This window comes from Periplaneta americana, chromosome 17 (genome assembly GCF_040183065.1).
Source record: "Periplaneta americana isolate PAMFEO1 chromosome 17, P.americana_PAMFEO1_priV1, whole genome shotgun sequence".
Classification (NCBI taxonomy): Eukaryota; Metazoa; Arthropoda; class Insecta; order Blattodea; family Blattidae; genus Periplaneta; species Periplaneta americana.
This window is the reverse complement of record NC_091133.1, coordinates 50,051,779-50,066,081: the sequence shown is the minus strand read 5'-3', so window position 1 is coordinate 50,066,081 and position 14,303 is coordinate 50,051,779. Positions and strand designations below refer to the sequence as shown.

The window sequence follows — 14,303 nt, the reverse complement described above, 5'->3', positions numbered from 1 at the left end:
TGGGACCTGTGAAATTCGGATACAGGCGAGGTGGCACACGATGCATAGGTTGGTGGTGTGAGGACGCAGTCATTGGATATAAGTTGTAGGGCATGCCAGACACCATGACTACTGTAGCTGCATTTGCTGTGTTGTACAATCTGAAAGAATTCAACATTGACAGTTGTGAAAAGTAGAAATATTATCTGCATTGAACTGTGTGTGTATGAGCATTCCTACACACACATGTCAGAACTCTATCTCAACATAATCTATTTTGTATATCTTGCATTGTCTATTGTTCCAATGTAACTTTACTATTTTATTCTTGTGTAGTCCATCATTCCGATATAATGTACCATTTCCAAATGTACATCTCATTATAATGAAAATTATTTGACAAATAGGTCTAAAAGTGACTACAATAGAAAATACAAGTACTGGTACCATTCGAATGATACATTTCCTTAAGCATTTTGAACCATAAATAATGTATGTTATATTTTACATAAAATGTATCAGTATCAAATAAATTTGTCTGCGCCCTTCTCACATCTCGTTAAATCTGTGAGATTCTTTTGTTTTGGCCTCTACATCAGTTACGAATTCTGATTCTAGTCGAATAATTTTGATCCGGTTTGCCAGAAATCAAACTCAGATGTGGTGGATTTATAACTAGCAGTTAAAGAAGGAATGCACACAGGTTTTCATACTGCTATACTGGTTATTTCCTTGTATTGATTTTGAGTTGATGCATATGTGATGTGATGATAAAGGTTTTTACAGAGAAAGCAAATACAGGTCTCATCGCAAGTGTAATAGTATTGAGTTGTACATAATTTATGATGTAAATCGTACACGGCTAGTCTGATGATCACATATGTGATTTCCTGGTTTGCTCTGATCCAAGTTCATTGTGGTTGTCATATCTGGATGCATAATTTCTCCCTTCAGTTTCTGTCAGTTGGTAGTACTTTGTAGATGCTGGTAAATGGCAGTAGAAGTTCTAGTCACATGTCTTCAGTGAGGAAATTGTTTCGTGTTAGCTGATGTATCAATCAGGACAGAGTGAGTCTTCATATTCGTGTAGTCTTTGTGAGGGTTGTTTCTTTTATGTTTCATGTGTTTCAGATCTTGCTTCATGATGATTCCCATATGAATTATGAGCCACAGTGGAGAATATAAATTACCATTGCAATCAAAATCACTTCTCTCAATTGGATTTGATCAGTAATAGATTGACAGAAAAGTGAAGTCAAATGTCATTCTATAGTAGACATATTGTGGTACAAGGAGTACAAATTAATATTTTTGCACTTGGAAAATTATTGTGTGAATTAAACATTTTTAATTACATACTACTGTGATAAATAAACATGAGACCTTGTTTTACTGCTTATAGTCGAGACCACAAGCAACTTTTGTACGCCCTTGCATTTTGAATTTCGGAAATTTTTTTTGTTTCGATACGGTACGCCCTAATACACATCAGAATGCAGCCTCAGATTAGAAGACAAAAGCGCTACTGTCTGAGTTAGACTGGTAACTAGGATGTTTGAGGTATTCAAATTTGTCATTGTGAAACAATCCAAAATATTGTTATTTTTCTAGTTGAAAACATATGTTCTTTGTTATGTTCACAGGAAACTAAGTAACAATGCTTAACAGTACTTCATCAACACAAGCTAGAAAAGCTAGAAGCTGGATGGGCAAGCAGAGGATTTGACGTCACTTACCCATAGTGCATGCAATCATTCATCATCAGTGTATGTGCAGGATTGAGGTAATTATTTACATTAGCAGCATGGGGCAGAAACGTACATTGTTCAAGTCTCGCCTGAAAATGAAAAGCAGTATGAATTTCACTGAAAACCAGAATTCCTGAGCTATTATTTCTCAAGTCAGCCAATCTCTTGTTTTGAATCTAAGTAAAATACACTTAAAAATTAGTGTCGTGAATGTGATTGGCATATACCTTTTGTTTATAATGTTTTTATGCACTTTGCAATAATTCAATTCTTTATCATGTTACCAGTGACATTCCCTGTTATTATTTTCTTGAACTGTAGTTTACGAGATACATAGAAATGAAATAATATAGTGTCAATCTTAATCTCATTACTTACTTCAAGTGAAATTCCCGCGTTTTCCCTAATAGTTCATGGATTTTCTCTTAACATTATCACGTCATCTGCATAAACAAGCAGTTGTTGTAACCTGTTCAATTCCAAGCCCTCTCTGTTTTCCTAGAGTTTCCTACTGGCAAAGTTAGAAAGTAAAGGTGATAGTGCATCTCCTTACTTTAGCACGTAATGAACTGGAAAAGCGTCGGTCAGAAACTGCCCTGTACAGACTGCTGTATGTTTCACTGAGACACATTTTAATTAATCAAAGTGGTTTCTTGAGAATACCAAATTCAATAAGAATATTACATAAAAACTTCTCTTTCAACTGAGTCATATGCCTTTTATATGAATATCTGATGTAGTGTGCCCTTATATTCCCATTTTTTCTCTAATATCTGTCGAATACAAACAATCTGATCAATAGTCGATCTATTATGCCTGAAAGCACATGGATGATCCCTAATAATTTCATCTTGAAAGTTACTACAGTCAGTCTTTTCCCCCTTTTTAAAGACAAGTACAATTATGAAATTCTTCCATTGTTCTTGTACAATTTCCTTTTCCCAAATAGCAAATACAAGCCAATTATGTAAATAATTAACTTCACTGATAAAAGAATTTCTGGGAAGACGCTATTTATATAATTTATTTGATCACTTTGTCACATGTAAAAAAAATTGAAGAAATGTTTTGAAACTATTTTCTAGTAAATCGGAATTTTGTGTGTTCTTAATAAATACCTGTTAATTTTTAGTAAAATTCTTATATTTCACAGTTGGATTAACTCGTAGATACTGAATATGATGAGAACTTACTGTATAATTTACTGTATACAAGCAGACAGTACTGACGTGCTAAAACGACATTTTTTGTATTGGTGCAAAAAATATTCATTTCCGTAAGTCTTGAAATGTAATTTTTTATAGCACCACAGTTCTATGTCTTTATACTTTTTATAATGGTCTGAATAATATGAAAGACTTACCCTTTTCTGAGGCGAATTCCTATATGAAGGATGTCCATATCTTGAAAATCCTTGCGACAAATGTTGTACTAGGGATGTATTCGCAGATGGTTTCATCATCCAGTTCTGAGTGTGTGATACATTTGGATGATGTGCCATTGGTTGAATGGTGGAATTGACATTGCAAGCTGCTGATGAATCTGGTATCACAGCAGGATTACTGGATCTGGAGATGGCAGGTGGTTGTACAGACCTCAGGTCGTCATATTGTCTCAGATTTGTTGAGTTTTGGTGTAAATTGAGGGGAATGTTGTTGTAGCTTGTTAGGTTGAGTGTGTCATTTGGGACAGTATAAGCCCCTGAATGCTCTGCCCATATTCTGGCCATGCTTGTAGACTCAATAGGAGCTTCATTAGCTTTAAGTTCTGCTGACTGTCCTTGAGGGTCATATCTCTGTTTGCTAATTCTTGTAGCAGAAAATATGTCATTTTGGTAGTATGAACTGTTGTGTGGTGTAGAAATATCTCTTGTAGCACCAGTAAATTTATTATCATTATATCTGGAGATAGGCACCAGTAATTCTTTGACATTATTAACTGTATCTTTGGACGCAGATTGTGTTCTTTGTTCTGTGCATATGGGAACATCCAATTCATGAACATGAAATAGGTATTCTTCTGAAGCATTTGAAATGTCGTATGTGGAGGGATTAAAGTTCAGCATACCACTGCTAGATGGTAAGGGTGTGGAGAAGAAATTATTGTTCTCTTCATCACCTGTTGTCTTTGAGTCAGGATTGCCGGTGTCCTCTAGTACGTCTATTCCAAATAATAATTCCCTGATTTCTTTATTCCACTCCAACTCAAGATTTTCACATGGAATGTCGATAAATGTGGGATCTGAGTAATATTTCTCCCTAGAGACACGAGACATTTGCTTTGAAACATCTTCATGTTTTTCGCTCTCTGATTCATTTTTAGATTTCTCGTTTATTGGATTTTCAGAAGCAGACACCTCCGTCATGTTTCCTGCAGTTTGTGGTGACAGTGTTTGTTGTGTCTCTTCATTTACTAAGACTTTCTCTGTCGTTGAAAGTGGTACATCTAATGGAAAGGAAGTCCTACAAGTTTTCTTATTAGTACTTTTCTTTTTCTTATGTTTTTCATGTGTAACTTTATTGAACTGACGATCTTGCTTCTTTTCTTTTCTTTTTCCTGAATCATAATAATCGATGTTTTTAATACAGTCATTCTCTTTGAGAGAAGCACGTGTGGCAAGAGGCAGTTCATGAAGGTAATCTAGGTATTCTGCTGAGCCTTGTGGTATATCTGTTGGAACCTGATATGTAGGGGAATTAATATCCTGGTAAGATGGTAAAGATGCTGACAAGTTTTCATCGCCTGTTGTATTTGTCTCAGGATTGATGATTTCATCTGGTGCATCTGTTTCAAATATTAATTTCATGTTTTCTGTATTCCATTCCAAATCATGATTTTTACGTGGAATGTCCGTAGGAATGGGATCTGTATTATATTTCTCCCTAGAGACACCAGACGTTTCTTTTAAGATATTATTGTGTTTGTCACTCACAGTTTCTTTCTTATACTTGTCTTTTATTGGATTTTCAGAAAAAGACACCTCCTTCATGCTTCCTGCAGTTTGTGAAGACAGCGTCTGCTGTTTCTGTTCATTTGCTGTGACTTTCTCTGGCATCGAAAGTCGTACATCTGATTTAGAGGAAGTCTTAGAAGATTTCTTATTAGTAGTTTTCCGCTTCTTGGGTGTTGCAGTAGTAACTTTATTATTCGGACGATCTTGCTTTCTTCCTTTTCTTTTTCTCGAATCATAGCAGTCCATTTCTTTAATACAATCATATTTTTTCAGACCAGCAAGAGCCAGTTCGTGAAGGTAATATAGGTATTCTGTTGAGTCTTGTGGTATATGTCTAGGAACCCCATATGTGGGGGAATTAAGATCCTTGAAAGATGGTAAGGATGCTGATAATTCTTCATCACCTGTTGTCTTTGTCTCAGGATTGATGATGTCATCTGGTACGTCTATTCCAAATATTAATTTCATGTTTTGTGTATTCCACTCCAAATCATGATTTTTACATGGAATGTCCATAGGAGTGGGATCTGTGTTATATTTCTTCCTAGACACATCAGACGTTGCCTTTAAGATATTTTTATGTTTTTCGCTCACAGACTCATTCTTAGATTTGTCGTTTATTGGATTTTCAGAAGCAGACACCTCCTTCATGCTTCTTGCAGTTTGTGGTGACAGTCTCTGCTTTTTTTGTTCATTTAGTGAGACTTCCTCTGGCGTTGAAAGTGGTACAACTGATGGAGAGGAAGTCTTACAAGTTTTCTTATTAGTACTTTTATTTTTGCTATGTTTTTGTTCTGTAAGTTTATTATAAGGACCATGTTGCTCTTTGTCATATTTTTTCCCTGAATGATAACAATCCATGTATTTAATACAGTTCTGTGAATTATTGTTCTCTTTCACAGAAGGAATTCCCTCAGATTCTTGAAATGGTAACTGAGTACAATCTTTACCATCTAACTCTCTTGCAAAGTCTGGAGTGTTTGTAACAGAGTTATGTGGAATTTTGAAGTCTGACAAACGAGACTTCTTCTGCGGATGTCTAAGTTCTTCTAGTAAAGTCTTTCTTTTAGTTGGCAAAATATCAGTGGTATCCTTAATTTGTGATTTCTCTATCTCTTTCTTTTCTTTCTCAACAACTTTTCTTCTTGGTTGCTTGTTATTTCTGGTGAAACATTAAAGAGAGCAATTGATATTATGTAAATTAGGACATTATTTGTTGTTGTTTACTCAACTGTCCGGAGACAGGTTTGAACCTCACAAGTGATACCAACAAGGCACCACTTATAAGACAACTAGGCCAGTAGATAATGGGGTAGGGTGGCCAGTTTTCCCCCTCCCGCCCATTGCATACATCACTGATTATCTGCATATTACACTAATCAAACTTCAGATGCATACAAGCAATTGAATATCCCCCCCGGAATAGGGGTCTAAGTACATGGGGAAACAATGTACCATATACCTTCATTCTGTGGGAGGGTTATTCAATTGTCCTTCCTCTGACACATATTGTCAAGTGAGACGTAATGCCTGAGAATAGATGTACACATCACTGAGTCAGTTCACATCATATCATGCAGGAGTACAGATTAAACGTCTCTGATTTGCGCTGTCTTGACGTCACTGATGATGGGGATCCAATCCCCGAAACATGTATAATAAATAAAGAAGCTCAACAGACATAGTGCTCATTCAATTGTTATATATTGTCTTCAATTTTTTTGTATTTTATGTGCACCAATCATTCCCCACATCTACCACTGGCAAGATGCTCCTCTATGCTGCCAGCACATCAATGTGCAATGTTAATTATATTTTGTCTCAAATTTTAGGGAAAAGTAATTTACAGAATTTTATGAAATTAGAAATTAAGAAGAATAGGCAAGTTCAAACTCCAGTTTAATTTCTACAGGTGAAATTTTTACCACGACTTTAATCTCTTAAGGGGTTGAAATGGTAATCAGTAAAATCAGGAGTAATAAAGCCCCTAACCCAGGTGTTTTCATTCTAAGGTCATCAAACATTTGCGTTTTAGTGTTAAGAAAGAAGTATTACTCAAATGTATAATATTCTTTGACAACATTCAGATCCTGCAAATTGGGAGGGAAAAAAGTATATATTCCTATGTTGAAACCATAAAAACTTGCAGAGAAAATTCGACAGGTATAGACCGACATTGTACTATACTATACCATTTACAAACTAGTTGGCAAAAAGTATGGAAATGATATTAGACTAAACAGCATTTAGAAACAAACAATGTTATGCTATCACACCAGGTGGATTTAGAAAAACGCAACTGATGTTACTATGTCACGAATTAATGAAGGATTTAATAAAATGGAGTATACTCTATCTTTATTCATTAATATTAAATCAGTTCATAATGTTTGGTAATGTAATCTCATTAAGAAAAATGTTAGCAATTGGGGAATTAAAGCTGATATGTTACAATGAGTATCAATTTCATAATCAAGGTTTCTATATCACATCTTATGGCTCAATAACTTTTAAATATAAAGAAACCTATTTGAGTACACAGTACAAAATTATATAGCCTATTAATTATTTACTAAAACAGGTAGAGAATTTTCGCACAAAAGCCACATGTTTTGCTGATGACGTAGTTATTTTGACTTCACAAATGTGAAACAAATTGAAAAACTGCAAACTACTATTCACCCATAGTTAAAAACACTTAGAACCTGGTGCTAATGATATATCAATAAATATAGGAAAAACTAAGTTTAAGTTTTTCGCTTTATGAAAGAAGCTGGTTAAAATGAACCTGTATAATGAAGAACAGATAATTCATGATATCTATGCATACATTTTGATAATAAGTTTACATGGAGCAATCACATGGTATATAGAAGTATAAAGGTAATTAGTAAATTTAAACTGTTAAAAGGATCAGCAGGAACAAAATGGAGTTCAAGGTGTATGTTCACTGATCACCAGCTACAACTCATATGGAAAGCCCATTCTAAAATATTATGTTGGATTACTAATAAACAGATACTATAAATTATGCAAATCAAGTTTTATGTTTCTTAAAGCGTGCAATGAAAACAATTGTACAAGGAGATGTTATTACTTCCAATAATCCAATTTTAAGTCTTGAAATATTAGCCCTCTTAACTTATAAAAATGAATGAAACTTTCATATTTTGGTAAATGGAATAGATACAAGAAATTACATTACACTAAAGATTAAAAATCGGTTTGTACAAGAAATGTCAATTGAAGAAGATGTAAACAGTTAACACCAAGTAACTGGATGTACATGACTCACCGGGCAGACATTTTGGTGGTGAATCCTGCCCCCGCTCTGGACATGCGGTTCTTCAGGGATGGACTTACTATCAGGTCACAGAGTGACAGCAATTTGTTTGGAGCGTGTTCCTGTTATGACAAAAATAATTATCTTTTTACTTTGTCACTGATATTTTAAATTCTACTTTCTTTTTATTTCCTGTCGGTTTGGATCTGTTTTTGGTGGAAGTAACCAATTACTCTGCTATTAAAGGATGTGTTTCTTTTTTCATATCTACTATCAGCTAGCTAGGTCTGTCACAACTTCACTGGAATCCCTTCGGTGTCATTTGAAACCGAAAGACCAATTCGAAATGTATTAATTAAAGAAGCAGGTAGAAGTCGAACATTGATATTTCAGTTGTTGTGATGTAACAAGTTTACTTGGCTGACTGAATGTGCTGAAAAGGACATAATGTTTTACTGTGTACCTATGAATGACTCGAAATGGTGTAAAGAGGACATATCTGACTTGGGCAGTCTTATTAAAAAAGCAGAGAACACCTGTGTTTTAAATATCATTTGTTGCAAATTGGGTTATTTCACGTCTAGGTAAGGCATGAATAGATCATGTATTATCAGAAGCTGCTCGACTTCAAGCAATGAAAAATATTGAAGTTGTCTTTTCCAACAGACAAATCTTAAAGGGAGTCATTAAATCAGTAATATTTTTAAGTAAGCAAGAATTGGTCTTCTGTAGACATTGAAAGAATGAAAGTGTTTCTAATAAAAAAAATATTTAGCACCGTTAGATTTAGTTGCTCAGAATGAGCTATTGATTAGACAGCACTTATAGTCATCTTCATTGTTCAAAAGAATGTTGGCAGATGTATGAAATGATTTGACTTCAATGGTGTTCTTAAAGAAGAAATGAAGTCTAGAATGAACTAATGTCTTTTTAATCAATGTTTGTTACTAGTAGGCCGCCAAAACTTACCTAATTATATTACAAAATCACAATGTTTTTGTTTTGGCATATCGATAAAGATATTCGGTTTAATCAAACCATCATCACATCTTTCGTAAACCCCTTAAAATATAAATATGTATGAGCAGTATAAATATCAGAAAGAGGATCGTTTACTATTTGAATCTTATTCATAGAGAATACTAGAATTGTCACTATGTTTTGGAAATTAAAGAAGTTTGATATATGAATGTTTTTCAGAGGTGAACATTTTTAATGCAGTTTGCATTACTATAATCATGGCCAACCTATGAATAATGTGGGACGGATAGATCCTTCCAAATCTATGTTGAGTCACAATGGAGTTGTTTTTTACCGGAAGCAACTTGAAACATAATACAGGTTTCTAGCTTGATGTTGCAATAATAATTGAAGACCTCCCCAGAATAAGGACGTAGGCAAAAAATTATAATTTGTGTTTCAGGAGAAAGGAAAGTAATTTGAGGGGTATATTTGATTGTACATTCCTTTATTTACTCGCAAAACCATTTGACTAGTCAAGCATACAAGTTGATACAGCTATTAAATGCAATAATTTATTGTTATAAATGAATGCTTCAAAATTACTTTTCCCACCTAAGTCATTCAATAATTTGATTTTACATCATTTTTCCTAGGACGTCTGCAATGGTGGAGGTATATTTTATGTACAGTAGTCTACATATAATTTAAATCTTGTTTTTGAAGCAAAGATGATTTCTATTAAGCAATTCACTTGCTAAGGAAACACTAATAGATATGCTAAAGTTTTAATATTACTTAAAATTAATTTTGAAAGTGTCTTCACCCTCTAAAGAAAACATGTTATATAGCTTACATGATTACTTACCACTTATATTTATGTAATACGATGTTTGTGTATTTAAATTATTGTACAGTTGAGATACTGTATTTTAGTTTTCGATTAATTACGCAAAGAAATAGTTACTTCCTACAAAGGCAAGCAAAGCTCTACTTCACCAGGAAATAGCATTTTATTAGCATTTGATCCGTTTCTATAGATACGTAGTGAAGATTGTTGGTTTCTGTTAGACATTATTAATATTGTTTCTGAATCGATTGTTTTTTGTTAATTTTGTAGTTAAATACCAGTACTACTACTAATAATAGTATTTATTATCATAGCTATCATATTTCTGTTATAACTATGAAATAAAATCTTTATGTCTCAGAAAACTCAGAAAAATATTAATTCACAGTAAACAATTGAATAGCTCAGTGAAAGAAAGAAAGCCTTGTTTTGCCTCTAAAAGTAATTGTCCGTTTTATATGAAGGTAGTGGCAAAATAAAGTTTAATTTTTTTAAATCTTTGTGTTAGGCCTACTTGTATGGCACCATGTGCCTTTTGTCACCAATTTATTTGATTTCGGAGAGTAACTGTAGGAAAAGTAACAAAGATTATATGTGAACAATACTACAAGTTTAGTACTAAAAACTCTCAGGTATTTTAAAATGACCATCAGAAAGTGGTCTGCAGGAATATATTTGATATGAGAGAAATGTCTTACCCAGTAGCAAAACCAGAAATTCGTTCTAGTGGGAGACAGTTGTAATCCCTTTGCAAACAATCATTTGCGTTACTTTACAGGGAGCTTAAATAAAAACACTTTCTTGTTTTATCTAAATAATTTTAATGTCAAAATTAAAAACATAAATAATAATTTTATTGTAATCGATAAAACTTGCAAAATACATGAAATAACAATGACACATGTTATTTTTATAGGTTATTAAAAGGTGATAATTCTCTTTTTAAAGAGGAATAATTTTGAAATTAAATAATGACAAAAATATATTTATACTTTAATGCAGTTTCGTCTACAATCTCTTAATGTACTGGTAGGTATAACAGAGCCAGTCCATTCAATCGCTTTTCTCAGAATTTCTCAGGTAAATTTTCAAAACTATATGTTGGAAAATGACCTCTCTTTACGTCAAGTTGTAACTGACAGTGTTGTCATTCTCTGCAAGAGAGTTCTTACTTTTGGGTACATTAATTCACCACATTTTTGGAAGGATTTCTAGAACGTTGTGTAGGTATTTCTTCAAATCAGTGGTTCCGAACCTTTTTTTTTTTTTTCGTATGCCTTAACTAGGCTTTTACTGAAACTGTATCCGTTACTCACCCCACATCATTTTTTTACCACATCACTTACATAAGATGTATCAAAACAATTTTGTATATCTGGGTTAGTTTTTTTGAGTTTAATGTAATAGAAACACACTTGGCGAAAAGCAATATTTATTTTACAGTTTTCAGAAAGTAATAATATAATGAGCAGCGAAATGTAGACTACAGGGTATTCCATGGTGCGAGGCAACAAGATCTAATGTCTGCCATTACCAATTTTATCTATGGTGTAACTCTGAGTGGCCCAACGTTTACCCCAGTTTGGGAACTGCTTCCTTACATGTTCCAATTTAGTATGTCACAGTTTTATTTCATCTTGTAATTCTTCATATTTGATTAGAGCTATGGCATCTGAGTATTAGCTGCGTAGCGTCTTCACCAGTTGTTTGTTATAGCAGAATGTAAACATTTACTTGCTGCAGAAAATGGGCATTGAAATCACTGTGTAAATTATTTGTTGAGAAGAATGGGTATATGCAACAGTATTTATTAAATTTATTTGCTTCAAGACTAGCAGAATTCTACAAAGGTTTTAGTTGGCTATACATGGAGATACTGAAAATCGACTGAAAGTACTTTGCATGTTAGGAATTAGAGTACATTTAAGTTTCTGGTATTTGTTACAGGAACCACAAGTGAAGCTGAGGAATGATCATCTCACTGCTCGCTCTAAAAGACTGGCTAATGAGAACAAGTTAGAAGCGCTGAAAAACCTGCTAGAAGCTAGCAAGAGTATTAGCACTTTTGATGTGGGTCCTGTGTATATGGCGATGTTACAGCTTTATGGTGAGTGACCTATAGTAAAATATGCCAGTACTGCTTTGTGGCTGGATAATGAGCAACTTGTTGAACTTGGCACTCACAGTAAGATAATTAATGCATTGGACCAAGAAATACATATCTTTTGAACAAATTCAATTTCCTATACTATCTAGGCCTACTTGCCTCATAAGTTGTGCATTGTTAGCATCACTTGTCAGGTTCAGATCTGTCTTCAGACAGTTGACTAAACAACAATAATCTAGTCCTCTTCTATCCAATCTATTGAATCCGTATGGATAGATATTCTTGATAATACATCCAGTTTGGGCTCGAACAGTAACTGCCTGTATAATTCTTGGTAGATATTTGTGTAAAATGCCTCAAAGATTCATATTTCGTATAATGTCTCTTGGATGCTGATTTGATTGGATGTTCTCCAACCACTAAGCCATCTCTTCAGAAAGTATATTGGTTGTGATGCAGACTCTATTTGGTTCCTAAATGGTACAATCTTTTAAAGGCTATTACATTACATTTTCTATACCCTTGTTACCTGTTGTGTCTGTGAGGTCTTTGTAGTCTCACATAATGTCGTGCAAATATTTTGGCAACCAGATTTAAGACATTATCTTACAAAATAATCTGTCTGCAAAGCAAAAAACTCTGTTGAAATGAGGAAACACTGGCTGCGAATTTTGCATGAGTCATGTTCCATCTACTTGCTATAAATGTAAAACATGAGTTTTCCAGCTTTACTTCCTTACTGATAGAAGGTGTATTAAATATTTCATCTTCCCCTTAAAATTACAGCACTGCAGCTGTGTTTGAATCTCCAACTTTGGATAAAATGACAAACACTACACCACTGTAAATGACAACGTGTTGAAAAAATACTGATTGGTCAGAGTTCGGCAAAGTGGTTACAGTATAAATGATTTAAAGTTATAACATTCGCGATTTTACAGGTCGTCGTGGTGACTGTGATGGAGCATTATCTCTCTGGACATCCATTCAAGATGCTGATGTACAGCCATCTTCGGAATTTCTAAATATTCTAGCAGCATTACTGCGTAGCCACAAACGTGAAATTCCTTTTGTTGTGACAAATGGTGAAGAGAAGTCTCTGCCTGTGCACAGTAAATCGAAAATACCGAAGCAAATCACAAAGACATCAGGGGATGCAAAGGAAAGAACGTTTTCACAATAAACAGTATTTACATTTGACAGAATTCTAAGAATGTAACATGTGTATATAAATTGCCACTTAGTGAAACATTTAATATACTCGTATTATTTAATGGAAATTATTTCAAAGAAGAATGTTGTGTATTGAGACTTAATATCTGAAATGTTTCAGAATTACTTACAGATTCCATCATCAGGATGATATTACCCAACACCAGCAAAGTCGCTGATTCTGTAGCTTTGTAGTGCATGGCTGGCCCATACAATTGAATAAGAGGCCCATCAATCTGATCAAGTGTATATACAGGGTCCAGCAGAATGATCTCCCCGGATTGAATTGGCCGCTATACGTTTCACTTGAGTGGCATATATCTTTGAGCAGCACAAACCATGCCATTTCAGTTATTATCATGGTGTGGACAGATGAACATCATGCATTTTGTTGTTGAGCATTTTGAAGAAAATGGTGACTGTGATTGCAGCACTGTGGAATTTCGCACCCATTTTAGAGTAGGTCGACACGAAAGAATTCCTGATAAGAAAATCGTACAGATATGGGTGAGAAATATCAGACAAAAGATTCAAGTTTCAAACAGAAGTCGTCCTATAGATGTTGCAACGTTTGGGCTCGCGAGAATATTGCAGCAGTGAGGCATGCTGTTATCATGATGTTCAGCCATTAAACATGCTCTGGTATTGGAAGTATCTGATCGGAGTGTGAGACGAATCTTGCACCTACACCTCAAATTTCATCCATACAAAGTTATGGTGGTTCAGAAACTTCAGCAACATAACTGGATCAACCACCAAGATGCTTGCAAGATTGTATTGGAAAATGTTCCAGGTGATGCTGTTGTGCTCAGTAATGAATGACTAAGCTCATTTTCATTTGTCGGGCTGGATCAACAAACAAAACGTTCTATATTGGTCCCTAGAAACCATTCGAGAAATGCATCAGCGACCTCTCCACAGTGAGCATGCTACTGTTTGGTGTCCACAATTTGAAATCATAGAGCCATGCATTTTTGAGGAAGAAGAATGCACAGTCATAGTTTGAGGAATGTATGTCTTGTGAGGGCAAGCATTATAAAATTCAGAATAGGATCTATGTTGCTCTTGTTATGTATGTTTCTAATCGGGGACATCATTCTCCCGGACTTTGTGTGTATATATATTTAGCACAATTAGATTCGATTAGCGACTCAAATGAACATAAAAACGTTTAATTTAAGTATGTGTAATATTAAAAGTGACCTAATTAC

The 14,303-nt window shown here is 34.3% G+C and overlaps 1 protein-coding gene across 1 annotated transcript; it reads left to right on the top strand.

Annotated features, from left to right (window-relative positions):
* The first annotated feature begins 812 nt into the window (after positions 1-812).
* LOC138693288 (leucine-rich PPR motif-containing protein, mitochondrial-like) lies at positions 813-13,146 on the top strand. The gene is made up of 3 exons (XM_069817149.1): positions 813-1,762; positions 11,721-11,880; positions 12,822-13,146. Exons 1-3 carry the CDS (start codon positions 1,748-1,750, stop codon positions 13,061-13,063), a joined length of 417 nt encoding a protein of 138 aa, XP_069673250.1. The 5' UTR covers positions 813-1,747; the 3' UTR covers positions 13,064-13,146.
* Positions 13,147-14,303: the final 1,157 nt, after the last annotated feature.